Below are 27,919 nucleotides of genomic sequence, written 5' to 3' on the forward strand. Positions count from 1 at the left end.
AAACAGAACAAAACAAAACAAATTCAACATTTAGCACAAGGAAAGGTCACGTATTATACCGCTTAACTTTTCCGCTCGAGAGCAAATATTCTGTACTTTGTGTTTTGTTACAGTCAATAAAAATTGATTACCGTTTATCCAAATGTTTATCAGGCGTTGTTAACGGCTGATTGGAATTGCTGTTACAAAGGTTTCCAAACAGTTTTTAAATCAGTAAAATTTAAATTTGATGCAAGAACTTATAAGACAGAAATCAAATAATTACTCTGTACAACAAAGCAAGCATAACAACGAAATGGACCAATCAGAACTCCTTTGACCCCGAAGTAATGCCGGGAGAGAGAAAAGGAATGCTTCAGAGAGTAGAGCCAATTTTATGCAACCATTTACAAAGTATATAAAACAGTATAAAAGGCAAAACCAAAGCAAAAGCAAATTACTTTGACATTAAAGGCTGTCGACGGAGTCGAAGTTGGAGACGTAATAAGAAGAGCACAGCGATACGATCGAATGAAAATCAAACCGACGAAGTTGGAAGCAGAATAACGTTCCTCTTATCGGAATTGCAAGCAAGAGCGGGCTCGGAATCGACCGTTTGGTTTATTCGTCTGCTTCTGCTTCCGACTTCGTCAATCCATTCTTAACTGGATTATAATCGAAGGAGTCGCAAGCGGAATCAAAAGAAAATGGAAATGTTCCGATTCCGAGTTCGATTCCAATTCAGTTGAGCTTTATATGACTCTTACGACTCCAACGGCGACTTCGACTCCGATTTCGTCAATAGCCGTGAAAGCCAGCCTTAAACTGAACACTTATCTAACCCGGAATGTAAACTGAATTGGTTGCCGATAATCGATATAATAAATGTGAATGTGTGAAAAAAAGTCAACGATACAATCTCTAGCGACAGTAACGTCTCAATACAGAGAACTTTGACATCGTACTGTATAAGAAAATTGAGGTTTCGTCAATGATTCTTGTGAATAATGTTTTCCAATGAACTCTCCTGTGCAACGAAACCAGCTGACAAGTCAACATTAGACCCCGTAATGATCAATTAATTTCCACAAGTGAATCCATCAGGGACTCGGCAACAGCATGTTTAGAGTTGACGAAGACCAGCTTTGCCGCTACTTACGAAAAAGCTTTGTATGCAATCGGCAAGGACATCTCTTTGACATTTGCAGAACAAGCAACGAAGCTATACAAGTCACACACATTTTTGGATGTTGTCTGGATACTGTACATGTTCAACATTTCAATAATAACCAACAAGGTTATTGTCTCCAGTGACGTCCAAGGACCTGGAGCTAGGTCAAATCCTCTTTCAGCCAAATATGTTGCACCTCTTGTGCGTTTGTAGGGGTCTGGGTTAGGTCTTTTCCTACGCTCACTTCCACAATCAACTACAGTCAATGTGCTTGAGTCACATGACTTTCGATTCGCATTTTTGTTTCTACAATTGGAGCATTTGCAAAATTTCGAGCAGTACACGCCTTGACGAAGACACGGACACTTGGACTTTCTTTTCAAGTCTTTACATGCAACGAAATGAAGATCTTGCTTTTTTGTTAGGCCACATGAGCAGCCCTTCGCCAAAGCATCAGATGCTCGCATCTCTACCAGTGGTGAATTTTGGCACTAGATGGACCGACATTCTCTTGAGCATTTGTAACCTGCTTTGGCACAGGAGCACCTTAAACTTTCACAGGATGTAAGGACAACTTCTCCTTTCTGTTTCAAGAACAATCCGCAATTGCATGCCCTCTTCTTTTGAGTTGTTGTTGTTGCTGTTAGGGCTTGTTTTTCCCCAGTGTTCAAATCGTCAATAGTTGGAGGTGAAAGGAATAAAGAAAAATTGGGTATTATAATCAGGGACCGCGGAGCCGGGGGAGGGGGGGGGGGCAATAATTTTGCAATGTGTTGGGTAAAAGGTCGGGGGTTGCGAAGCAAATTCAAGATATTCAGGAAAAAGCTCATCCTACACATTGCCATGCTCATTCGCTAAGTTTAAGTGTAAAAAAGAGTAGGGCATGGAGTTCCCGGTGTGCTGGTCTGGTCTTTGTGTGTGCAATAGTTGGGGGTTAGTTTGCAAGGAACTGCGAAAGTTCAGTTTCTTTCCCCCGGCCCGTCACAGTTAGTGACAAATTTGACTAAATCAAAAGACGGAACGAGTCACTGCAAAATATTTTCAGACACAGTAAATAACACAGATGAAATTGTAAAGCTAGTCAAGTTCTCGCCAAAACGCGAAAACTTGCTCGGCCAAATTAAGTCGAATATAGAAATGGAAGATGAAGAAGAAGGCATTTCAGCATCCGGCTTGACTAAATTCTGTGCAACAAGGCGGACTGTGAGAGCAACCTGTTTCCAAAGAGTCATCGACAATTATGACACATTGTTAAAGCTATGGAATGATTGCCTTGAAACGAGACTAGAATCAGATGTTCGTGGTAGAAAAATTGGATGCCTGAAGCACAGATGAAAAAGTTTGACTTTTTCTTTGGATTACACTTGAGTCAGAGGATCAGTTTCTCCCATACAGATAATCTATCGGAGACCTTACAGAAAGCCGGCATGTCAGCCACCATTGGACAACACAATGCCAAGCTGACGAAGGATGCACTCAAGAAGATCAGAAATTATGATTGTTTTGCAACTTTTTAACAAACAGTGCTTCGCAAAAAACAGCTCCATGTTTTTATTACGGAGCCTGAGGTACCAAGAAACAAAAGAGCTCCTGGAAGATTTGAGGTTGGAACTGTGACTCCTGAGCAAGTACATCGAAGAATCTACTTTGAAGCACTAGATCAGTGATAGTCTCGTCCATTGAAGAAAGTTTTGATCAGCCTAGTTTCAAAGCATATTCCAATATGGAGTCTCTTCTGATGGGCGTTTTGAGCTCGTAAGACGTATCCTCACAAATGGACTACATGAAAGAAAATTATACTGACGATGTAAGAACTGGATATCTTTTTTCCCAACTCGAAATTTTGAAAGCGTTGATCAAGGATGCGCAGATTAATTGCTTTGCCGAAGTTTTGAACTGAAGCGGTTAAGAGTATTACTGATAACGAGAGACACATGCATGATAACTGAGGTTATTTGTAAACTCCTGGGCTGAGTTGCTCGAAGCATGGTTAGCGCTAACCATTGGTTAAGAGGTATTAAAACCTATAGGTTGTCATGGTATTTGACCCGGGTTAGCGCTAACCATGCTTCGAGCAACTGGGCCCTGTTGGTAAACCCTGCCACAAGTGCTACAGGTGAGCGGTCGTTTCCATGGCAAGAAGAGTGAAAACGTGGTTGCGTGCTAACATGAAACAGCAAGGTTTTAATAATGTAGCTTTATTGCATACCCACAAGGCAAGAACAGATAAAATTCGGCTTCTAGATGTAGCGAATGAATTTGTCCAGCGAAATGGAAACTGTTTTCGCAACTTAAGTAAATTCACTGATTTAGATTTGTCAACGTGCTAAAAAGTAATTATTGGGATTTTCCTTGTGTTTGGTGTTTTGTTATTTTAGTTCAAATTTAGTGTTTATTAGCCTGATAAATAATAAAATAATTCACTGTGTCGCTATATTGGGATGTATTTTTAGCCATTCTAGAAGCATATATTTTAAAAAATTTTCCGGGGGAGCATGCCCCCGGACCACCCTAGGATGCTTGCGCCTGCAGCGCGCGCTAAAAATGCCTTCGGCATTCTATTTAGCCCCCCCCCCCCCCTCCCAATCGCAAAAATGCTGCGCGGTCCCTGGTATAGTTCAAACAAACTGGATACCCGCAATTGAAAGTGAAAGAAGTATTAAAATATATTCTAGGACAACACACTGACAGGACTGATCAGGGCTATCACCTAGATTCTTGTAGGTAATTTATCCGTGCGGACAGCGAAAACGCAACCTTCCTTCATGTCGTTAATTCTCGTGGTATCAGGTTTATTAATTTCGCGTGGGCAATGAAAACTGTGCATTTAGAAGCTTTGAATACAACAAATAAGCTCACCTTTAGTTCCATCGTAATGACCCAGGGACGAATGATTATAGGCAATGTAGATTGAACGCTTACTAAGAAGCGTGGATGGCGCAAACGTCAGAACCGGTGAACCAGGAATAGAAGTGATCACCACGACTTGAATCTTAAGCAGGTTGCTACATCCATAAACACAGTGGTCACCCAAGGAACTATTGAACCATCCGGACTCCGAAAATCTCTTCACTGTTCATCTTTCACGTTGAAGTCCACAAAGGAACTATACTTCTCGATATTTTTTTATTTCCTGGCAGGACAATAGTCGCAGCTGAAGTGCGTCTGTCTCAAATGATTTTCCTAGTCGAATAGATTTCAAATGTCCAGCAAATTCCTCATTACCATCATCATTGCTGACTAGTAATTTATGAAGTTCAGTGACAATACTCGCAAAACAACAATCGCCATCTCCAGAAACTTGGTCTAATTTAAGGGCACATGCAGACAGGTGTCGCTGTAGGCACTCACGATTCATTTCTGGAAAGAATTCACCGTCAATTTCGTTGTCTTCTGATCTGATTCTGCATCTTTGTCCACGAAAAACGTGGACCATTCTTTTCCCGTCAGAGAAAGGAAATTTAAGGATATCAAACGCTCTTGAGGTGCATTTCTTTTCAACTGTTGACAGAACATCGTTCAAGTTGAGAACTCTGTTTAATGTATAGTTCAGTACCGTTTCGCTTTTCAGATCTTCAACCCTGTCTCCAAAAACACCGGTACTAAATTCCATATGTGAGGATAATGACGAGACACAAATTTTATCCTTTGCAATTGCCATTGCTACAGGGACGTTTTCTGGCACACCGGTGCTCTTAAATTTTTTGGTAGACTCATTTAAGGTAGTAGCCATTCCTTCCTTGCTGAAATACTACTGAGGGTTTACAAGGGTATGCTAGGGTTTACAAGGGTATACTAGGGTTTAACAGGGTATACTAGTGTTTGCTAGGGTACGCTAGGGTTTACAAGGGTATGCTAGGGTTTACAAGGGTATACTAGCGTTTACAAGGATATAATAGGGATTATAAGGGTATACTAGAGTTTACAAGGGTATGCTAGGGTTTACAAGGGTATACTAGGGTTTACAAGGGTATACTAGGGTTTACAAGGGTATTCTAGGGTTTACAAGGGTACACTAGGGTTTACAAGGGTATGCTAGGGTTTATAAGGGTAAACTAGAGTTTACAAGGGTATGCTAGGGTTTACAAGGGTATGCTAGGGTTTATAAGGGTAAACTAGAGTTTACAAGGGTATACTAGGGTTTACAAGGGTATGCTAGGGTTTATAAGGGTATACTAGAGTTTACAAGGGTATGCTAGGGTCTACAAGGGTATGCTAGGGTTTACAAGGGTATACTAGAGTTTACAAGGGTATACAGGGGTATACAGGTGTATACAAGGGTATACCAGGGTTTACAAGGGTATTCTAGGGTTTACAAGGGTATACTAGGGTTTACAAGGGTATACTAGGGTTTACAAGGGTATACAGGGGTATACAAGGGTATACTAGGCTTTACAGGGTATGCTAGGGTCTAGAAGAGTATACTAGGGTTTACAAGGGTATGCTAGAGTTAACAAGGGTAAGCTAGGGTTTACAAGGGTATACAGGGGTATACAAGGGTATACTAGGGTTTACAGGGGTATACTAGGGATTACAAGGGTATACTAAAGTTTACAAGGGTATACTAGGGTTTGCTAGGGTAAGCTAGAGTTTACAAGGGTATGCTAGGGCTTACAAGGGTATGCTAGGGCTTACAAGGGTATACTAGGGTTTACAAGGGTATGCCAGGGTTTTACAAATAGTATAACCTTGTAAAACCTAGCATACCCTTGTAAGCCCTAGCAAACCCTAGTATACCCTTGTAAACCCTAGTATACCCTTGTATACCCTTGTAAACCCTAGAATACCCTTGTAAACTCTAGTATACCCTTGTAAACTGTTGGATACCCTTGTAAACCCTAGCATACCCTTGTAAGCCCTAGCATACCCTTGTAAACTCTAGGGTTTACAAGGGTATACAAGGGTATACTAGGGTTTACAAGGGTATACTAGGGTTTTCTAGGGTAAGCTAGGGTTTACAAGGGTATGCTAGGGTCTACAAGGTTATACGAGGGTATACTAGAGTTTACAAGGGTATACTAGGGTTTACAAGGTTATACGAGGGTATACTAGGGTTTACAAGGGTATACTAGGATTTACAAGGGTATATTACGGTTTATAAGAGTATACTTAACAATTATTCCACGAGCGCGCGTTGGATATGAGATGATAGATAGCCAACGAGGCGCGTAGCGCCGAGCTGGCTATGATCATCTCATATCCAACAAGCGCAAGTGGAATAATTGTTTTATTAAAAACAACCGAGAAATATTGCTAGATCTTACTGATTTCGCTGTGCAAGAACGACCAGAAGGCAATTTAATGGTCGCCATGGTATAATTGCTCATATACCATGGCCGCTAAGCCAATCAAATCCCTCGAATTGCATTATACAATGATGCAGTTTTTAATAATAGGGTTTACAAGGGTATGTTATGGTTTGCAAGGGTATGCTAGAGTTTACAAGAGTATACTAGGGTTTACAAGGGTATGCTAGGGTTTACAAGGGTACACTAGGGTTTACAAGGGTATGCTAGGGTTTACAAGGGTATGCTAGGGTTTACAAGGGTATACTAGGGTTTACAAGGGTATGCTAGGGTTTACAAGGGTATGCTAGGGTTTACAAGGGTATGCTAGGGTTTACAAGGGTATACTAGGGTTTACAAGGGTATGCTAGGGTTTACAAGGGTATGCTAGGGTTTACAAGGGTATGCTAGGGTTTACAAGGGTATGCTAGGGTTTACAAGGGTATACTAGGGTTTACAAGGGTATGCTAGGGTTTACAAGGGTATGCTAGGGTTTACAAGGGTATGCTAGAGTTTACAAGGGTATACTAGGGTTTGCTAGGGTTTACAAGGGTATGCTAGGGTTTACACGTGTATACTAGGGTTTGCTAGGGTAAGCTAGGCTTTACAAGGGTATACTACGGTTTACAAGGGTATACAGGGGTATACAAGGGTACACAGGGGTAAATAAGGGTTTCCGAAGTATATTTTAAATACACTATAATAACGGATACATGAAGTACATATCGGGTTCAGTAGATACTTCATATATGGTAATTATTATGTCCTCGATTTCTATTGTTGGGGGCTATTACCTTTTGGGAAAGGTAGTAGCCTTCGTGTCAGGACCCAGCCATAGCTTGTGTAATAAAAATTGTAATACTGCGCAGCGTAGTCAATAAATGTGAATTCAAAAGTTATAAAATAGACGCTGAAAGATAATTCGAAACCGACGTTTCGGCAATGTCTTTAGGGTACAAAACTATACCGTTGAAAATTTCGTTAAATTTATTCGCATGCTGAAATTCATCCGGCCATAGCTCCCCACCCAGCTCCCCAGTGCAACCCAGTGTGGTTAATTTATTTTGCGGCTCCAGCGGCTCTGGCCTAAAACGCGCACGCGCTCTGGGGACGAGATTGGTTCGGTTTAGGCTCCTCGAGCTCCTCCGGCCGACTCCGGCCGACTCTTGGAGGGCTCTGGGGGGGAGAATGCTTGTTCATCTCTGTCAAGGATCCACATTGGCTGCACGAGTTTGAAATGGCCCTGTCTTTTAAGGTACCTAAACAAAGCCTTATTCGAGGGAACTTCATTGAAATCCGTCTATTTTTAATTTGAATGTTTTCTTCAGTTTTCAAACATACTAGGTACAGTTTATCGACAAGGTAATATTTTGTTCAGCGGGGATGGTGACTGTGTTTTGAGTCCGGTGGGAAACAGAGTAGCCGTGTTTGACCTCAAAAAGTAAGCATTCTTTCTTTCTTTCTTTTTTATGGAAGAAAAAAAATTAGGCAGGATTTCTGCATAGTCCCATACGTTATGTATACTTTTTGTGAATCAAACTGTATTCACATGAGACAAAAAAACCTGTTCTTATACGCAAGCAATTTAAGGCCTGGGTTAAGGCTTTTAAGAGGGAAAAATGGTTTGTTCGAGATAACTTTAACAAGTTGAATGACACTGAACTGAAATTTGGCAGATAAAAAGTTCTTATTATTTTTAAAATTTCTAAGCATAATAATTAGTGCTATAGATCACGTAATCGTTTTCGTGAAAAAAGCAAAGATTTGACACAGACCGGTAGGCGACGGTTTTAAGAGAAAACATCAAACAAAAACGCGTTTCTAATAAATTAAATATCTCCATCCCTTCACATGGATTACCCTTCACATTTGGAATGATCGTCCATTGTTCTCCAGAAAAAATTTGTCAGGACAAAGGTCATTTCTTAGTCCACAATCAACTTTTGATTGTTAATTTCTCCAATTCAAAAACTTGAGGACAGTCATTCCAAATGTTCAATATTTAAATCTACTTCGAAAACACTAATTCAGTTATCTATATAAAGAAAATTCGCCACCGTATCACTGATTTACAAAATTTTAATTTTTTGGTCATGTGAAAGAAAACATTGATTTTTATATTCAGGGAAAATTTCATCCTGTTCTAGGCAGACAAACTGAAGATATAGGGGATCATTCATAATTTCTGAACACCCTTCAAACCCAGGCCTTAAACTGCTTGAGAGGGTGCCAGACATGACGTGTTTTGTTGCCAAACTTTTGAGGTTTGACAGCCGTTAAGCAAACTGTCATGCCAGATCAGCGCGTTCCACTTATAAGCTTTAATATTTCGTTTTTCTCAACTTGCAAAGAATATTTTGTTAAGCAGAAACAAATCAAGTCAACAACAGCCGCATACTCCAAACTTTGAATGTTTGGCACCAAAATATGTCATATTTGCACCCAACTAGAAACATGTTTTTCCCTCCTGTGTACACGCTTAGATGCAACTGACAGTAATTGATATTTTTGATACGCGATAAAAATCGATCGTAATCGATACTAATCAATTAAGTAATAACGGAAGTCTATGAAATTCGATTGGTCGCCTTCTTGTGATTTTGATTGATTTTTTGCTAAAGAAGACGCTTAGGGGCGATTATGCGGGATAAGTTGGTGACTATGTTTAGCACTAAGTTTACAAGGAAACATATTCTCCTGTAGCAATTAAGCTAATGGCATAGTTTTAGTCACAAAGATTAAGCGCAATGCCCTTTCGGTATCCTTGCATTACGCTACTTGTCGTCATACTGGAAAATGATTTACGATGACATAATGACCCAGGCCTGACTCACATTCTATTCTTATGTCAATATGTCCAAGATTACAACTTATCCTCGTTACATCAAAAAACAGAAAGAAAAACAGACAAAAAGCTTTCCTGAATGAAAACTTCTGGTCAAAAATTGACAATGAAACCTTCAATTTTTTTTGTGAAGTGGATTCCCAGTAGCGTTGAGGCATCAGTTTGACAAAGTGATGTGATGTGTGTTTTAGCTTATCAATGACCTTTCTTCCTTGCATCGCAGTTTTACAATCTGTCAAACAAAGCATGATTTCTTCACCAGGATCTCTCCAATTTCCACTGTTTAAACTGTTGAGTACTTCTTAGAACTTAATTTTCTTTTTGACAACAGCATTTGAGTCTAAAACACGTAGAAAACATGGTCACCAATTTCAGTGAAAGAAGCGTGATTAGCCATTGAATTTATCGACATCCCCTTGGGAACAGCTTTGATTTAGGAGAGTAATGTGTTGCTCACCTCTTTGACTATCACTATTCATCAATTAGATAAAAATTGTGATTATTGATTTTCACCGATTAAATTAACTAATCAATCAACAAACATCAAGTATTATTCATGATTAATTGCGTAGCTTTCCCATGATCGATTTCTATCGATTAGATATGCCCTCCTCTTTGGAAGAGGTGACGACAGCGATACGTGATTTATGGGGCTGTGCGGAAATCTTTCCAAATACTGGCATGTTTTAAAATTTATTTTGGTGTGGCTTAGGTTTCTATACTGTTAAAAAAAAAAAAAACCATTGATATCAACCAATGATTAATCATTTTAACTTCTATTGATACGAAAATCATTGATTTTTATTGTTATTGATTGCTATCAATTAACTAAAGGTGATTCCATTGAATATTGCATTGTGCATTCTTGCTGTGCATAATTATTGTGTGCAGCATTAGTGCACATGCATGTTAGAAAATAAATAGCAAGTTTTCCTTGAAGGTAAGCTCAACCAATTGCTAAATGGTCGTTTACTCCTTAATCAGCACCATGACCTATCTTTTCTATCTCAATTAATTAGATATTGTCCTCTTTATGTCAAAAATGTTTTAGAAACAATTTACGACAGAAAAATGAGTCATCACCAGATACATGAGTTTATCCATACATAATTTCTATGCCTGACATGAAGTTCTGCCTATTTAAGCTAAGGAAATAGTTCTACTGGGTATGAAATATACCAGTTAAAACACTAGTATTCCAAGCTCACTATCCGGTAGCATGGTCGTGCTATTGATGTATAGATCTCTTTGTAGTTTGGTGAGAAAAGAGTGGTGTTGAAAGGCTCAAAAACAGATAGAGAGGAGAACCATGTCTGAACTTGTTCCAAGCTTATTTGGGTGGTTTTCTGGACAGTGCAAAGCTGTTGCAGTGTTAGAATTGGCAGTGTTCACTAAGCTCGCATGGTGTTTTTGAGCATCTGGTGCAATTGGAGGGATGATGTAAAATAGGGAATTTGGAGTTTGTCAATCAAGCAAGGGTCATGTGGTCGAATGGTGATCTTGCAGGGGAGGTAGAGCTGGTAGTCGCTTATTTGGCTGTTACTGAGTGGTAAAATGCGATTAATGGAATTTGGTACCTTAGGGGTGGTAGGTCAGGTAATGTCCTTTGTTTCCCAAGGTAACAATTTATATGCGAAGGCATTATTCATATTAAGTGAAAGCTCTTTTACAATTAAATCCTTTCCTGGCTAGGAAATTGAACCAATAAATTATATGTTGCATAAATCTTACATGTAGCTCTGCTTGGATTGATTCTTGTTTTGTAAGCTCTATTCAAGGCTCTATTCAGTCATGTACGTTACCACTTTGTGTCTATTTAGTTTATAGTTCATTACTTTACCTAATAGGTCACTGTCTTGCTATAAAAGCCGCAGAACACTTTCTCAGAGCATTATCCTAGCAGTATTGCATGAATGCAAACACATAGTAGCGACTTTGATGACCCACCCTCCCTCCCTTTGGAGGAGGTGCAAATGTTGTATAAATGTATGGCATTCCTAAATGTTTATTATGGAAATTAGTCTGTTCAGAATGCTGTACACAGCACACTTACAGTAGTGACTTCTTCCTCAAAATTTCATCACAGAACACCACCGTTGAAGGATCTTCACTGGCTCCCTATATTTGTCTAACAAATAAAATTCAAGATTCTTCTATTGACCCTCAAAGGCCTCCAAATTCTATCACTGTCCTATATCAAAGAGCTTCTTACTCCATGTCTTCTCTCACTGTACTCAATATTTGGCCCCTGCCAATGCAATTACAAGATGATTACAACATGAAGACCTATGGTGCCAGAGTTTTTGCCATCTCTGCCCTTACCAGCTGACATCAGAACTTGTAACAATGTCATAATATTTAAGTCAAAGCTTACTTACATTTTTCTTTAATATTGCTTTTAAGAATTAATTGATCTTTCCATTTCATTTTTATACCATGTGAAGTGCATAGAGCTGCCATGCATATGGGGTATACAAATGAGTATTATTATAATTGTAATTATTATAACTATCTCATGCCTTTGTCTTGTCTGATCCGGCCTGTATGGTGCTGGGGAGATAAGAAAGACTCTGCCAATACTTTTGTCCTACCTCACATTGGTGGGGAGGTAGGTGAGGCTTAAGTTTGTTTTGTATGTATAACTCTGTTTATTTTGTCTCTGCTATCTAGCTGCATGCCGTTGCAAATGATAACTGGGACATGGGGAATACATGTAATTACTTTCTTTTTCTATTTTCTTTTTCAAAGGCCAAGCAGGCAAAGGTTCTGAACAATTGAAAACAAGACACGTGAAGGCATTAAAATGGGATATTTTGGTCAATGCAAATGTTAACTTTGAATGCATGGCTACCCACAGTCACAATCTCCCCCTTCATGGTTCACTGATCTATCACTTAAGATAGCTTAGTAATTACCACGTTTCATCAATGAAAATACACAGAAAAACAGACAAAAAAAAGCTTTTCCTAAAGGAAAAGTTTTTGTTCAGATAAGCATTTATTTACATCTTCAAAGGGTAGGCATACAAATTTCACTTAACTACATGTAAGCGATTTGAAAGAATTGCAACTCAAATTTGAACAAATATGTTATTGACTTGTGTGGAGTATGTGAAAACTGTAAGGAATTCAAAGAATCAGCCGATCAAAATACTATTTTAGTGAAAATAATTATTAATAGTCTTGAAAACCTTCAATTTTTTTGTGAGGTGGATTCTCAGTAGCACTGAACCAGTTGGTTGAGCATCGGACTACAGTGCGGGAGGTCGGGGGTTCAAACCCTGGCCAGACCAACACTCAGGGTCTTTATTAAATAACTGAGGAGAAAGTGCTCCCTTTGTAATGACATCTGCAAATGGTTAGACTTTCTAGTCTTCTCGGATAAGGACGATAAACCGTAGGCCCCGTCTCACAACACTTCAATGTTCATAACCCTGTGGGACGTTAAAGAACCCACACACTAATCGCAAAAAGTAGGGCATGGAGTTCCTGGTGTGCTGGTCTGGTCTTTGTGCTATTTCATGATTCATGGGTTGGATGGGTTGGATGAGGTTGCTAATGGACATATGCTGATGCCAGATCTCACCCTTGCATTGTAGTAATGTAAACCGCATTTGAATATGCATATAGAAAATGCGGTATATAAATACCATTACCATTACCATTAACCATCAGTTCGACCAAGTCTGCAGCACCTGCATGAGTGATGATTTAAGCTATGATCTTTCCTTTTCACTTTGAAATACCACAATCTGTCCCTCAAAGCGTAATTTCTTGGCTGTGAACTCTCAAATTTCCAGTGTTCAAACTGTCAAGTACTGCTTAGAAGTTATTCTTTCAATTTACTGTTTCAAAAAGGTTTGTTTTCTTCCTGAAAGTAGCATATTGGAGTCTTAAAAATTTACAACAATAGGCCCATTTTTATAAAGCCTGATTAAGCTAATCCCGCGTTAGTGTGAACTTTGATTAGAGTTTAATTGCTAATCAATAAGGATTTTCCAAAAGATTTCTGTTCCCCAGTTTTAAAGATCTGAAATGACAACAATGTCTGTGGAATTGTTTGTAAACATAGGGTTTAAACAAAGGAATCTGACCACTTCAAGCGATCTTCACAGTGTCCATGATCTCAGTGGATCTACACTCTTATAAAACAATGCTTTTTCCTTTCTAGAGTGTATCAAAAATTTGGGGCAAAAATGCAGTGGAACCCTGCTCTACTGACACCTGCACTGTCTATAGATTTGTATTGTCACAATAAATATTTTATCACATGCTAATTGTAGACATTGTACCCTGTTCAAATAATGACAGATCTCTACAGGTTATTACAATTTTATTCCTAAAAAATAGTAGCAAAATAGCGTGACATGTTTGATCAGTCTGCCTTTTTCCCACTGTTTTATCCTTGTGCTGTAATCTTTGTAATCTTTAATAACGTTTTCTACCCACTGTGTAAACACAAGTATTTCACTTCCTTGCCCTTTGATTCAAGGCATTGCTTGTAGTGTTCTTCCTTTTTGACGTCCTATGCTTGCCATTATCAGAGACTGATGCTGATAGGACTTCACATTGTGTTTGAAGAACAACAATTAAAAAGCAGCTTTTAGTCCGAGACTATGATAAACGAGCATAAGTTTAGTTTCAACTTGTTACAGTTACAGAAAAGAAATTTCACGTCTTGCTGCCATACAAATGTCTGCTTTAGTCTTTGTATCAATAAAACGTGTCTGTGATGTTTTTCCATGTTATTTCTGAGAGCCTGCTTAATACGGACACCCAGATTAAATACGGACACTTTGGCATGTCCCCTTGGTGTCCATATCAACCCGGTTTCACCGTAAGGGAAATAAAGGTCGTGGAAATTAACCGTCACTTAAATATTAATGACACAGAAATTAACGATAACAAAAATTAATGCCACTAAAATTAACTTGAATTTTTGAAAATTATTTGCATAAATTTCATGAAGCGTTTATTTCCAATAATAAGGTTTGAAGTGCACCTAACCCCCAAATGTTTTTCTTTAAAGTAAATCTTTGCACCTGTTCGAAACATATTGTGCTATTTAACGCCTTTTTCAACCAAATCTTGACTTTTTATACGCTGTAAAAGTTACGAAATCTAGCCATCATCTGTCCCATGACCGAGCTAGTAAGGGGCATGGGTCTATTCCTTACTTGACGTCATAAACTGATTTGCATTGTATTAAGTCTGTGTGAAAATGCATGCAAAGCAGTTTGTGATGTCATGTAAGGAATAGACCAAGGCCCCTTACTAGCTCGGTCATGGGACAGGTGATGGCTAGATTTCGTAACTTTTACAGCCTATAAAAAGTCAAGATTTGGTTGAAAAAGGTGTAAAAAGGCTCAATGCGTTTTGAACAGGTGCAAAGATTTATTTAAGCGAAAACAAATTTTGGGGTTAGGTGCGTAAATATATGGACAGACAATGGATTCTGATTGGTCAGCCTTTACTGAAGACAATGTTAGAAAAGAAGGTAACAAAAATATCCCTTCTTGAGGGGATGTGGGGTTTTTAATCTAGGTTTAATGAATAAATTAATACAGTAACTGCAAATCATGAAGTCCTATATTGAAGAAAAAGCAAAAAAAAGAAACTATAAGAAACTTGAATGACTGAAACCTTAGCGCAGTCTGCCCCAAGGCATCCCGCATAAAAGTAAATAGAAAATATTTTCAAAATCTTGAGAAAATTATGACAGCCTATTTGACGACCTGCAAAGAAAGCTTAAAATTAACTAAAGGTTTTTGGCAAAAAAGGCATGACAAAAATCTAGAACATCTGTCTGAAATCAGTGTGGAACCATTGTGTATACCCAATGTAAATAATCTGGGGTAAAAATCAAAGTTGCTAAATGTAACTCATTGAGTTTTGGAGGTATAGTGGCAAGATTTAATTTTACTTCGGAAATCCTTAGAAAGTTACAGTGAAACCAAAAAGTGGGTGCTCACCAGCTTCAGTTGAAAAAGCTGAATGCACGGGAAGATTGATGGGGGAAGGGGTGGGAGAACCTGAGCACAGGCTAGGGACCATGAATCCATATTCAGTTAGCTTAGTCTTGTTGGGGGAAAAGGCTAAAAATCTGTGTGGTGTTGGGTGGGGCAAAAATTGTATGGCTGTATTCATGTTGTTTTTAAGACCCAGCAAACTGTTAGTTTTAGCACTTGTCAAATATAGCTAAATATTAATAATAATTTGAAAGTTAGTTACAAGCCTACAAGTTATGTTACTTAAAGCTAATTTGGACCTACAGTATGGAAAAAGCAAATGTTAGGGATGCTGTTTTGTCACAAATAGGATACTTCCTGTGGTTGTTGACACAGCAGTCTTCACTTTTGTCTTTAGTAAAAGTGATTAGTGGGTTTGTGTGACCCCACCTACTCTTCTGCAGCACTTGTATAACCACTGTCACTCTTCATTTGTCATTGTATCCATTAAACATAAAAGGATTATTAATTAAAAATAAATTGTTCTGAATTAATCTATCTGACAGTCTGTTCTTTTCATTTAAGTAACAGATCGTGGACGCTACCTTTTGAAAATCGTAAGAACATTTCAAGGATAAGTTTGTCAAGAGATGGGAGGATCCTCATTACCGTTGATGAAGGTTAGTGACAGGAGAGTTTTCAGTCAATGCCTAATCCAACTGAATATAACAAGTTGTTGAAAAGGCCGTGGTTAGTTCTCTGAATTTTTCTTTAATGTTAAAATCTCAGAACATGTCTCGAGCCTTAACTACACTGTAAATGTATTGCTTTGAGCTTCATCACTAACAACAGTTTTTTTTTCTTTTTTTATCGTCTTACAAAGGAACCACTTACAATACAAATATGAACACTGCACTACAATACCTTCACTTCTTACACTACTGGTACTTATGATTTCTATGTCATTGTTTATTGTAGCGTACTTTTCAACACCACAAAATAATACAAGCACATCAATGCACAATAAAGACCAACAAGATAACTAACAATATTATTACAATAACTGCAGATTACAAAAATTAACAATACTTACTAAGATCAATAAAATCTAATTAAAGGAAGAAAAAATAAAGAAAGGATGAGTACCCTTTAGTCTGCCTCCCTGTATCCACCTGCCCTTTGATTGCATTTCATGGGAACATTTATTTCTCTGAGGGGTGATGTTTGAAGGGAGCCCATTTCTTCCTAAAGGAAGCTAAAAGTTAAATTATAGTTTATCTAAAGCAATCTGTTTTTCAATTTCCATGGAACTTGTAATTAATTGTGTGTAAATTTGTAGCACTGGGAGGGTGTTTCTTAGTTTGCAGCTGTTTACAGTATCTAGTATCTAGTGATAAGCAGGTAATGGTAAAGGAGTAAATTGGAGATACTATAAATTAGGCCATTAGGCAAAGTGTAGCTGAGAAGAAAACATTTGTCAGATTGGGATTTTCAACAATCCACTGCGAAACATTTTTCCAGAAAGTCTGGGTAAATTTTCCAAGAGAGGTGGGTTAGTGTCCCAGTGGCGTTGACACAAAAAAAGTGACCCATTTCTTTTTACCTATCTTGTGAAGAAAATCATTTGTAACCTATGAATAAACTTAAACTGAAAGACATATACACATACATGCGTTTATTCAAAGTATTTGAAACAAAAGGTAAATGTAGAGAATGCTACGAAAGGGAGTTTTAATAAGAGGTTTGCCCTATGTAAAAAAAAAAAAAAAACTCCGTAAAGAGTCTTAGTTTTGTTTCTACGATACAAAAACTAGGAAAGAGAGCTTGTATGTATCTTCCCAGTTGAAATTACATCTTCAGAAAGCAAGCCACTTTCCTTGACTTTTCACTGGTGTGGATGCCTTTCTTCTGACAATAGATTGGTAAATTTGTTTGCAAACTTGCTTTGATGAAAGGAGGTTTTCGGCAAGATTTTTAAAGGGAGGGATATTTTGGTCAGGGGAGCACTTTGTAACACTCTAGGTAGTTTGTCCTTTCATCTTGTATTTGGTGATGAAAGCAGTGTAGCTTATAAAATTATGATTTGAACTGTTGAGCAAGTCCTTAATTTCTTTCACCCCTGCGTTAAGCCGTAATTTAAAGATACAGTCGAACCTGTAAATAACGTCACTGTATTAAGCGGCCACCCTCTATTAAGCGGCCAGTTTTTAAAGTCCCGATTTTTTGCGCATACAAACGCTGTATATATTACCTGTATTAGGCGGCCATCTCTATTAAGCAGCCGCGGCCGCCCTGTAGCAGTCCTATGTTTGTCTTTCTTTGTTATTTTTACCTGTATTAAGCGGCCACCCTTGAATGGAAACTTAGCCATATGCATAGTACCATGGATAACAGGAATTGTCGCTGGCAGTGCCGACAGTCAACGACTTGCTCTACAATCAAAAGTTTCAAATTCGGAAGCGCCAAACGCACGTGTCCGACTTTTTTAAGTCGCCGTAATTCTTACCCTATTCCTATTTTAACTTGAAGAATTTTATTGTATATTGTGTTACTTTGAGTTAGCAACATTACCGTTATAACTCCACTTCGATCGTAACAACTATGAAATGACGGAATGAGATATTTTGTTGTGAACTGCAAGTCACGTAAGGAAATACAGTACTGTACACCGTACAAGAGTAGAGGGCAATTTATTGCACAGTGCTTTTGCACAATGTTACGTATATTATACCGTTAAGTTACAAGTTGGCACTGAACTTTGTTTAAAGTATCAGTTGATCTCTAGAAAGAGTGTTGATCGTCCTATTGTTTCCTTGCATAAATGTTTTTGTATGATACACCATTGAAATTGACATTAGACTACGCCCAGTGAGCATTTTTAGTGATCCTGTATTAAGCGGCCAGTTCCTCAAGTCCTGAGGGTGGCCGTTATATACAGGTTCCACTGTAGGTTTGTTACAAATTCATGTTAGGGAGTTATGCCAAATTTGGGAGGAAAATAATATTAAGTTGCTGTGATTTAAGGTGCTCCTGAGTATTCCTGACCATGCAGTGTTTCCCCTAGAGTGGGTCTGAAATGTTAAGTAGAGGAGTAACCTCCTTTTTAACTCGTGAATGCGCGCATGCGCAATGAACGAGTTATAGCGATAGCTGACTCTCGACTTGGTCGATCAGTCGATCAGTCGATCAGTCGGTTTTGTCGTTAACTTTCGGGCGTGCGCAGTGAATGAGTTTTAAATTCAATTAGTGGAAAAAAACACGCGAACATTTGTTGTTCATGGCGCATCAGGAAATTCTTATTCAATATGTAGAGAATAATTTGACGATCATTTAGTGCAAGAATGGCGATTTTTCGTTCAATCTGAGCAAAGTTTCAAGTTTTTTCAGTTTTTCAGAAAGTCCGGGATCGTAAACTCAATTAGTGAAAAAAAAAAAACGTAAAAATTTGTTTCACGACGCGTCAGAATTCTCTCATTCATTCTGTAGAGAATAATTTGACAATCATTTTAGTGTAAGAATGGGGATTTTTCGTTGAATCTGAGCAAAGTTATAGGATTTTTTCGTTTTTTTCTACGAAGTGCGGTTTCTTTCAAGAATTAAAAATAATTTAATTTAAAAATAATTTAATTAAAAAATAATTTAATTTGTCAGTTTTCACGCGAAAGCGGAACGTGCCATTGACGTCGTAAACAAAATTATGCAAATTTCTGGTGAAATGAACACTTTTAAGATCTAGTCAGCTTTCATAGAGGTTTCAAAGGGAAAAAATGTTTCATTTTCGAAATTTACAACTGGTAATTTATGGGAAAGCAAAAGGACGCGGTCGATAAATAATTCTTATTTAGCAAGAGCTTGTCATAGTTCATTATTTTTACTTGAGGATTGCGTGGACTGAACTCCAAAGGAAAAATTTCACGCATTTATGTCGGGCATGAATCGTAATGCGATACTTTGTTGAACATATTTCCCTTTGTGAGATCGGCTTGCCCTACAGTAATTTTGTAATTTTAATTCCCAAAAAAACTTCACTTGCCCATCGGGCAAGTGATGGTTAGAGATCGCGAAATCCAGTAGCCGCGGACTATCACACGAATTTGCATGACGTAGCTGCACATGGCGTGCTCCTATAAACTTTGAATAAAAAAAATACGTGATATTTTTTAATCGGCGCATCAGAATAATCGGCTTATTCAATCTGTACAGGATAATTTGACAATCATTTTAATAGTACAAGAATGGTCATTTTTCGTTACATAATCGGGCAAAGATATAATTTCTTTTAGCTTTTGAGGAAGTTTCCGTAGCCGTCTAAATTGCAATTACTATGTGTCATCTGCATTCACGGGTTGGCTCACAGGAGCCTTTGATTTAGATTACTTGAAAGCACCAATTTGCCATCGTGTTTCTTTTGAGAGTAATTGAAGAAGGATTTCTGTTTCCCCTGATTATTGTCATCCAGGTAGCCTTTTATCCATCTAATTTTTAAGGATTGATTAAAGCTCTAAAGGCAATCATTTTTAGCTCTCCTTTATTATAATCATTGAATCTCAGTTCTCTTGATTTTGTCACTTTTGCTGTCGCGAAGGAAGTCATATAATAGGGAGTTAACCTCATTGATAACACCTTGGGGTGTTGGTACTAGATGATAGGACATACAATTTGTGATTTGAAGTACCCAAATTAAGGGTTAGGTGCATTTCTGGACATAAGTGAAGAGAGCTAGCATTTTACCTGACCAGCTGCTTGTATTTTTCTCATTTTTTTTTTCAATTTCCTCAGAAAAGTTGATGCTGCTTTCGTTTATTTTTGAGGTTGAAAAATGGTGAAACTTTGCCCTCTGCCCAAGGGATTGCTTTGCTATAAGGTATAGTAAAGACCCCATCTTTGTATGAGCCTATATATCCAGAGTGCTTTCAATTGGTTTTTTCATATTTGATTTTCATGCTGCTCAACCTAACCCCACATTCCTTTCCGCCACTTAGCCAATCACTGTGAACCTTCTAATATCTGGAAGGTTGACCTTGACCTCAGAATGCCTCTCATGGGAACAGTGAAAAACATCATGGCGGAGACAGACCCTGACCAAGGTTAAGTGAGCTTTCAGCACTGTGTGCCCTACGCTCAAAATTTCTCGTTTAAATCGACTGACTGCAATCAAAGAATTTGTGACGGGAATAGTGATATTTCTTCAATTTGCCGACTGGTTACGCAAAGTTGCTTTAATATTTATCAAGCTTTGCCTTCAATCTTGTCCACCTTGTCGGTGTGGAGGAAACCAAAATATTACCTGATACATGTATGTCGGTAAACTTTAAAGATTTTGCAGTTGAAACTCACTTTGTTGTTGCAATTTGTTTGGGGGCATGTGCGACATTTTCCACAAGGACCACAAGTTGATCGCTCTTTGTTGTTTAACTTTTCGTTTAATAGTCTTTAATGGACTGATAAATACTGCAGATCCCCCCCTGACACCTTCTACATTATACTTCTTTGCTTTCTCAAATCGAGTTAGTCTCTCGTAGCACTTGGAACAAACAAACAAATCTGCTCCAGAGTTTCTGCACTGGTAAGAGGTGATATCTTCACTGACTGTCAACTTGATCAGGCGAGGAAGATAGATTACACTTTCCGAAGATTTTGACTCTCCCAGCAGATAACGGTGTCAAAACATCAGACAAGAAGCCCTTGTATTCACATTCAATATTTGTTTTGGTGTTTCAGCCATGACCAGCCATTTCGGAAGTGAAAAAATATATATATTCCAACTTACATGTAACTCCCACATCTCTCAAGACTGTACCAGAGACAACGGAAGTGGGAAATGGAAGCAGCCTTTGTAACCAGCAATTTGATTTGATATCATTAGACAATGCCTCGACTGTGATTGGCTAGGGTGCTTGGCCCCCAATGGGAAAGGAATGTGGCGCTTGGTTGAGCAAGGGTTTGTGGGGAAGAGGTAATACCAGCCCCCTAAAAACAACTGCATGGGAAGCTACTTTCAGACCAGATACGTCTGTGAATATGTCAAGTAAATAAAGGGTTCTTGAAAAAGGAGAGTTCAGAGTCGTCTAAAATCATAGTTACATCAGCATGTTGTGAGAGTTTGCATTCCATGTCACCTATATTAATGCCATGAATCTCTTTATCCTTCCAAATGGCATTGTCCAAGACTTCAGTGCATATAGTGAAAAGATAGGGGAAGAGCAGGCAGCCCTGTCTCATGCCGCCACTCAAGCTGAAGAACTCAGCAGACCACCCCTTGTTTTGGATACAACTGCTTACAATTTATATCTGTGTAAAAAAAATTAAAAGACATTCCAAAGTTGAAATATCTCAACATTAATTATTTTTCTCAATAAAAGGCCATAATATTGTATGTGCTATTCAAAGCTTTTTCAAAGTCGATGACTAGTAGAAGGCCAGGTATTTGTTTTGTATCTGTTTACTTAATGATGCTGTATATGAATCTGATATTTTCCCCAATAGCTCTATTTTTCAGATGGATTGAGCTGCAATTTTATAGTCCCAGTTTAAGAATAGTGATTGGTCTCCAGTTTTTTAAAGATTGGAGGTTTATCTTTCTTAGGTACAGGAGTAACCATTCCTCTTCTCTATGTAATGGATAAAAGGCCCTCTGCATACCCATACATGTAGTTGATGGCATTTATCTAATTTAAGTTGTTTTGTGGTTTGTGTATTATAAAAATGGCTCCACGAGTATGGTACTGGGAGATCTTCTCAAACTGAAGAATTTTGATGTCTAGTTCCTTACAGATGCCGCTTTTGACTTTTTTGGATAGGTTGTCTTCTTCCACCTATTTCCAAAGGGAAGATATATTTGACTCAAAGGTTTTTTCCTTGGATTTAATTTTAGCCGTTTCTTCTTTCGCATATTTTAGTGACCTTGAATGGATAGATCTGCATTTTCATGGTATCCCAGAGGAGCACAGCATCTACCTCAACATTGTTCCTGTATTCATTGGCAAAATTATCAATAATTGTTTTCTTAATTAAATCACCATATTCATCATCTACATGTACATGTAACAGAAATGAGGTATTAAGTTTCCAGAAGCCCAGACCTCTGGGGTTATTATTACAAACCGGTATTAGCAAGATTGATTGTAAAATTATAAGAGAATGGTCGGTCTTGTCACCCAGTAAAATATCTGCATTTGTGATTTCTGGGGTTAAGCTTGCACTGATCAGAAAAAAGTCCAGGCGACAGAATATTTCAGGTTTCTTTCTGAATCTTTTAGCTTCTGTGTTGAAAACTCACCACACATCTATCAGGTCTAGCAAATTCTCCATGTTCTGGACTTCTCTCAGTTAATTACTATGTGGGGTGAGTTTTCTCCTTTTCTTTCTTTGTGAACGTCTAAATTATAATACTTGAAATTAAAATCACCTCCCATGACAATCTCTTCACATTCAAACTGAGAACAATTTCCCAATATACAATATTTGGAAGTAAGACTAGTTGCAGAAAATAATGGGTCCTCATATGGTAGAAAAAAAAAGGTGAACAGTAGATCTTAATTCATGAAAACAATTGCAAATAAGAGGTTTAAAATATTTATGCTAAAAATTACATATAACTTAGATGATAAAACCAAAAGACCTTTAAAACTGCAAATGATCAGCACAGTTTCGTTCTTAAATCCTTCATGAACATGTACATTCCTGGTCTAAGATTTTTGGCAAATGCATTTGTTTTTGTAAGCTTAACAAACAGGTTAAGTGAGAGATCAGAAATTATTAGCAATGTCTGTTGAAAAGAATCTGTAACTTTTAAACACCACAAACATTTTTCAAGGTACAGTGTATTCAATTAGCTTTAACTTACATGTTGTCATTTGTTACAGATGGACGGTGTCTTTTAGTTAATCTTAAGAGCAAGACTGTTCTTCATCATTTCAACTTTAAAAGGCCTGTCTCTGACCTTAAGTTTAGTCCAAATGGGAGGTGAGTGATTTGTTAAAATATACACTTGTAAGGTATTCTGCAGACACACAAGTTTTAAGGTTACCGTGTACCTTCAGGGGTGGCTTCAGTTTAACTGATGTAACGCCTTTCAGTTACATCACAGATACTCAAAATCCTAATCAAATTAAAGCTTATAGAACTGGGTATTCAAATATTTCATTGCTTTTCCAAGAAAATAAATTCCTAGGTTTTCGAAACTTGAAGGTCCAGAGTGTCGTTCAAGAGTTCCAACTCAATGCGATTTTTATATTAATTTTTGGGAGTTTGTTTTTTTCTCCAGATTAGGACCCCAAAAGCTTAAAAAACCTGTTGGGGTTTTCCTTAATTCAATTGCATTCAAAAGTTACTGAATATTTTCAAAACTGCGAGAAAACTATGACTTTCAAGAAAAGAATTTTTGATATATCAAATTCCCCCACACGTTTTTGTTGATTATATATTTTTCTAGCATCTGGCCAAATTTGACTGAAATCGGCCAAATCATTGTTGAGTTGTAACTCTTGAAAGTGTCGCCACCAAGTGAAAATTAAAGTTTGAGAAAACAGCGCTTGAAAAAATTCTCGCTACACAAACAAGTACCATCCCCCAACACCTTTATGGAAAATTAGCCAATCATTTTGCAAGCTACTTTTTCTTAACTTCCAGTCACCTCCTGTGAAAATTTTCTCGCAGTTTTGCACATACTTGCGTACCAGAGTAATCAACTCCCTCACCATTTTGTTGGATATAGATCTGCGTTGTTTGTTGTACGTCGATTTTGTAATCTGTAATGATTATGGAAAAAATAAAATGGGGACTGTCAAGCCGACCTCATCAAGCAAAGCTGTTGGGCTGAAGCAGAAATGGCTGAGGCGGGCAAAATTATCAGCACAAAGCGCTACAGAATTATCGGGGGACCACCTTAACCGCATGTATTGTCTCAGTCAAAACGAAAATTCTTGCTACTTTTCGAAAAGCCAGCGAATACATCTATTCGAGCGAAATATTGTGGAGAATAGTGAAGTTGTGAGATTGCTTATCGAAAGTTCGAGTAAAAATTCGCTCTTGAATGAACATTCCAAAGCGTCAATGCTGCAAATAGGAAACAAGTATCCGTTTGACACGAAAGAAAACGTTTAAACAGAACCGTTTAAAAGAGTTGACTCCGTTTAACACTTTGGAAATTACACTTATACAGTAAGTCTCTGTGAAAAGGGTACAAGCAAAAGTGGCGACTTTCTCTTCACTAGTTATCTTGTAGCGACGGCTGACGTGAGAAAAGATCAAGACATAGTACTTTTTTGTTTTGTTTTTGCTTGCCAAGACTTGTAAGTGTAACGCATCGAACACAAGATTCAGTGATCTGATAACGTTCAGCTGAAGAAGAAGAAGAAAAAAAAGGAAGCTCATGAAGCGCGATTTATGGACTTGCGAATTGAAACAAGCGCATCTCCAACTATTCGCTTCGCTGGAAGATCTTAACACCTTTACCTACTTTGAAGTGTAGCTTAAAGCTATTGTCTTGTTTTATCTCAGCTTCGTACTGGAGCAAATATAAGTTCTTCCACAAAATACTGGATATTCGAAGTGGGGGAAAGTGAGGGTTTCAAGACTGTGAGACTATAGAAAGACCGTTCGCTCAATTATCGCAACGGGTGGTTACACCGGCAGCAATATGCTGTCAATCAAAGTAAAAATTTAACTTCCAGTGGAAATCGCTTACGTTCCAATTTCTCGGAAAATACTCACTCTTTTTCTAAAATTCTTTTTTTGTTACACGGAATGCCCGCAGGGCATGACGTGTCTAGGTTTCGGTCGGGTATCTTTTTTTTCTTCATCGTAGTCACAAATGTGCACATTAATTTATGCATTAAACTCTGTCCTCCCTAGTAAGGATATATTGTTCTGATTGTCTTCAACAGAAGCGGCCCAATCAAAATCTATTTTTCAGGCACATATCACGAGAGAGGGGACCCACTCATCACTTCCTGTGTGACGTCAAATCATTATTTGATTTATTCATTAAACCTTGATTAAATTCTACCCTCTCCCAGAAGGGATTTATTGTTCTGATTGTCTTGAACAAAAACAGCCCAATCCAAATCTATTATCGGCGCGTATATCATGAGGGAGGGGACCCACTTATCTCTACCTGTGTGACGTCAAAGCAAGTCATCATTTCGAAAAGTTGTTTTTGTTCAATGGCGGCCACATGTATGAATTTAAGACTTTGATCTGCCGTTTTCAGAGAGAAAACAAACCTTTTTCAAGCAGTAAATCGAAATAATAACTTCTAGGTAGTACTCGACAGTTGAAACGGTAGAAATTGGGAGAGTTCACAGCAAAGAAACTCCGCTTTAAAAAACAGATCGAATGATCAACGCAAAGGATTAGAGCTAGAGGAGGCCAGACCAGTTCAGCGGGGTCATGACGTTATTGCATAGTTATTTCTGGTATGATTCCTAGTAACACAACGATAAGTATCACGCAATATATCTGAATAAAACCATTCAGACAATTATTTCAATTGCCAAGGGAGGATAGTTTTTAAATATCTGCGAAACATACAATGGGGAATAATTGGGGCTACATTAAGCATTCCGTGTAATGCCATTAGAGGGGCATCTTGTTTGTAAGAATTTACTGGAAAGTTTATTTTTATCTAAAAAAATGAAAATTCAAAAATTTTCTCTCTGAACGTACACGGTAACTTTATTTATTCACAAGATTAATAACAATTTAGTTGCTCTCATGTTGTTCCAAGATATATCTATACTCATCAAAAGAAGAGCTTTTGGTTTGAACCTGCCTAACCCTTCTGGAAAAACTCTAGTCTTGATTCACTGTTACCTTTTAACATTTGACTTTTAAAGCCTCCCTTCCCCCCTCAGAATTTCATGAGAACTTCCTTCAGGTGGGTATTGGGGTGGATACAGATAAAGATTGGCCAGGTTCTGTATTTTCATTTGTTTTGTTCACGAGTTCATGGGTTATCGAAAAGTAATGGGTTTCACCAGTATCAAAAAACTTTGAAATCTTATAAATAAATAAGTCTTTTTTCATCAGATAAAAATACGTATCAGATGTTACAATCATACAAAGGGTAGAATATGCATACAAGAAGAACAAATACAAGAATGTAGAATAGAAAAGTTCTGTAAGAGTGTCTTTGATCCAATATTGCAGCCATGGAATCACTATAAATTATTTGAGTTTTTTTTTTTTTTTCATTTTTTAAGGTTTGTAGCAGTTACTCATGGAAAGGATGTGCAAGTGTGGCATGCTCCTGGTCATAGTAAAGACTTTGCACCATTTTCTGTTCATAGAACATATACAGGTTTCTATGATGACACTGTTTCCATTGACTGGTCCTCTGACTCCAGGTAAGTACTGTATTGGTTGCTTTAAGATAATCATTGTTAATCTTTTTGGCAAGGTTAATTATTTAGTAATCCATTGACAGCCTGGCTGCCCATTTTGCCCAGGCTTGTAACATTCACCTCCTATCTCCCCAAGAAAGTCATTTTTTGTGGGTTTTTATAGAAAGAGGAGTTTTTTTCACTCCCTCAGATGAACATCAGATTTCATTTCAAAATACATGTAAATGCCATGTTCTTCAAGTGCAATTTTTTGGGGGGCAATTTATAAATCAAAAGATTCTTATAAGCCCTGAGCAATAATTGATGTCCAGAATAAAGAAAAATATTTATTGAGGACAGTCTGTTGTTAAATGGAAGTGAAGATCCAGACCTTCTCTGAAACATTTGGCTATTCTGGGAATCCATGGTTAGGTAAATTACATAATGATTACATAATTACATAATGATTGTGGATTTGTACTGAAATATGTTTTTGAGTCACCTATTCTTTATATTCTTAACAGCTTTTGCATTTTCTTTTAACACATAGTTTACACAGGTTGAGTCATTACTGGGATGCTTTAATATAAATTTTGTCATTTAAGTGTACAGTATATGACAGTGGGTGCTCATCAATGTGTGTGTGTCATCAGTGTGTGCCATGCCAATAGCCTTGCTATTGGCAGATAGCTAAATTGAGACACTTTGCACCCCTCTCTGTTCTTGTCAAGTTCTTTTAATCTCTTAGTTCCCCCTACCTTATCTATAGAATAAGTGGGGTCAAGCTTCTCAGTCTAACTTAGAAAAGCTTCTTCTCCTACAAAAACGGGCTCTACGTTTGATGAACTTTTCTACAAAAGATGAACACACTATTTCGTACTTTATTAACCTTAACATCCTACCTGTTCATTTTCTCTATGTCGAATCTGTTTCCTGTTTAATTTATGATATCCAACACAAACTAGCACCTGTTGATATTAAACATTTATTTAAACATGTATCAGATATACATTCCTACAACACCAGGTCAGCAACCGCCAGCAAATGTTATGTCATGTCTTCACGTCTTGAACAACTAAAGAATTCATTTTCTCGATTTGGTGCATGGCTATGGAATTCTTTACCTGATAATATTAGAAAGTCTGACAGCAGAAAATTATTCAAAAAAACAAATACATGAAATACTAATAAACATTGAAAAAAAAAATGCTTACCTTAGACCTTCTTCAATTCTTGAAATAATCAAAGGCTTATAAATTTGTAACAATCCTGTAATTTCTATCAGTATAGCTTGCAAACCCTTTTTTGTTCTGTATATTCACTTATTTGTTTACTACTTATTTAAGTTTTATTTTAGTTGCTGCTGTT

General features: G+C 37.7%; 1 protein-coding gene and 1 pseudogene across 4 annotated transcripts in view; one reads left to right on the forward strand and one right to left on the reverse strand.

Annotated features, from left to right (window-relative positions):
- Positions 1 to 1,053: 1,053 nt before the first annotated feature.
- LOC146457768 (uncharacterized) lies at positions 1,054 to 4,959 on the reverse strand (annotated as a pseudogene).
- A 2,663-nt stretch (positions 4,960 to 7,622) lies between these two features.
- LOC146457769 (periodic tryptophan protein 2 homolog) overlaps positions 7,623 to 27,919 on the forward strand; it is a 59,472-nt gene continuing 39,175 nt past the window's right edge. The window contains exons 1-5 of one of the 4 annotated variants that reach the window (XM_085091467.1): positions 7,623 to 7,690; positions 7,764 to 7,876; positions 15,813 to 15,907; positions 23,093 to 23,192; positions 26,432 to 26,575. In XM_085091467.1, the coding sequence (XP_084947593.1) occupies positions 7,673 to 7,690; positions 7,764 to 7,876; positions 15,813 to 15,907; positions 23,093 to 23,192; positions 26,432 to 26,575 (470 nt within the window). In that variant the 5' untranslated portion in view covers positions 7,623 to 7,672. Of the gene's footprint in view, positions 7,691 to 7,763; positions 7,877 to 15,812; positions 15,908 to 20,038; positions 20,092 to 23,092; positions 23,193 to 26,431; positions 26,576 to 27,919 lie in introns of those variants that run through there. The other 3 variants (XM_085091468.1, XM_085091469.1, XM_085091470.1) reach the window with 3 other exon arrangements.

Source organism: Pavona decussata, unplaced genomic scaffold, assembly GCF_977016875.1.
Source record: "Pavona decussata unplaced genomic scaffold, jaPavDecu1.1 SCAFFOLD_237, whole genome shotgun sequence".
Taxonomy (NCBI): Eukaryota; Metazoa; Cnidaria; class Anthozoa; order Scleractinia; family Agariciidae; genus Pavona; species Pavona decussata.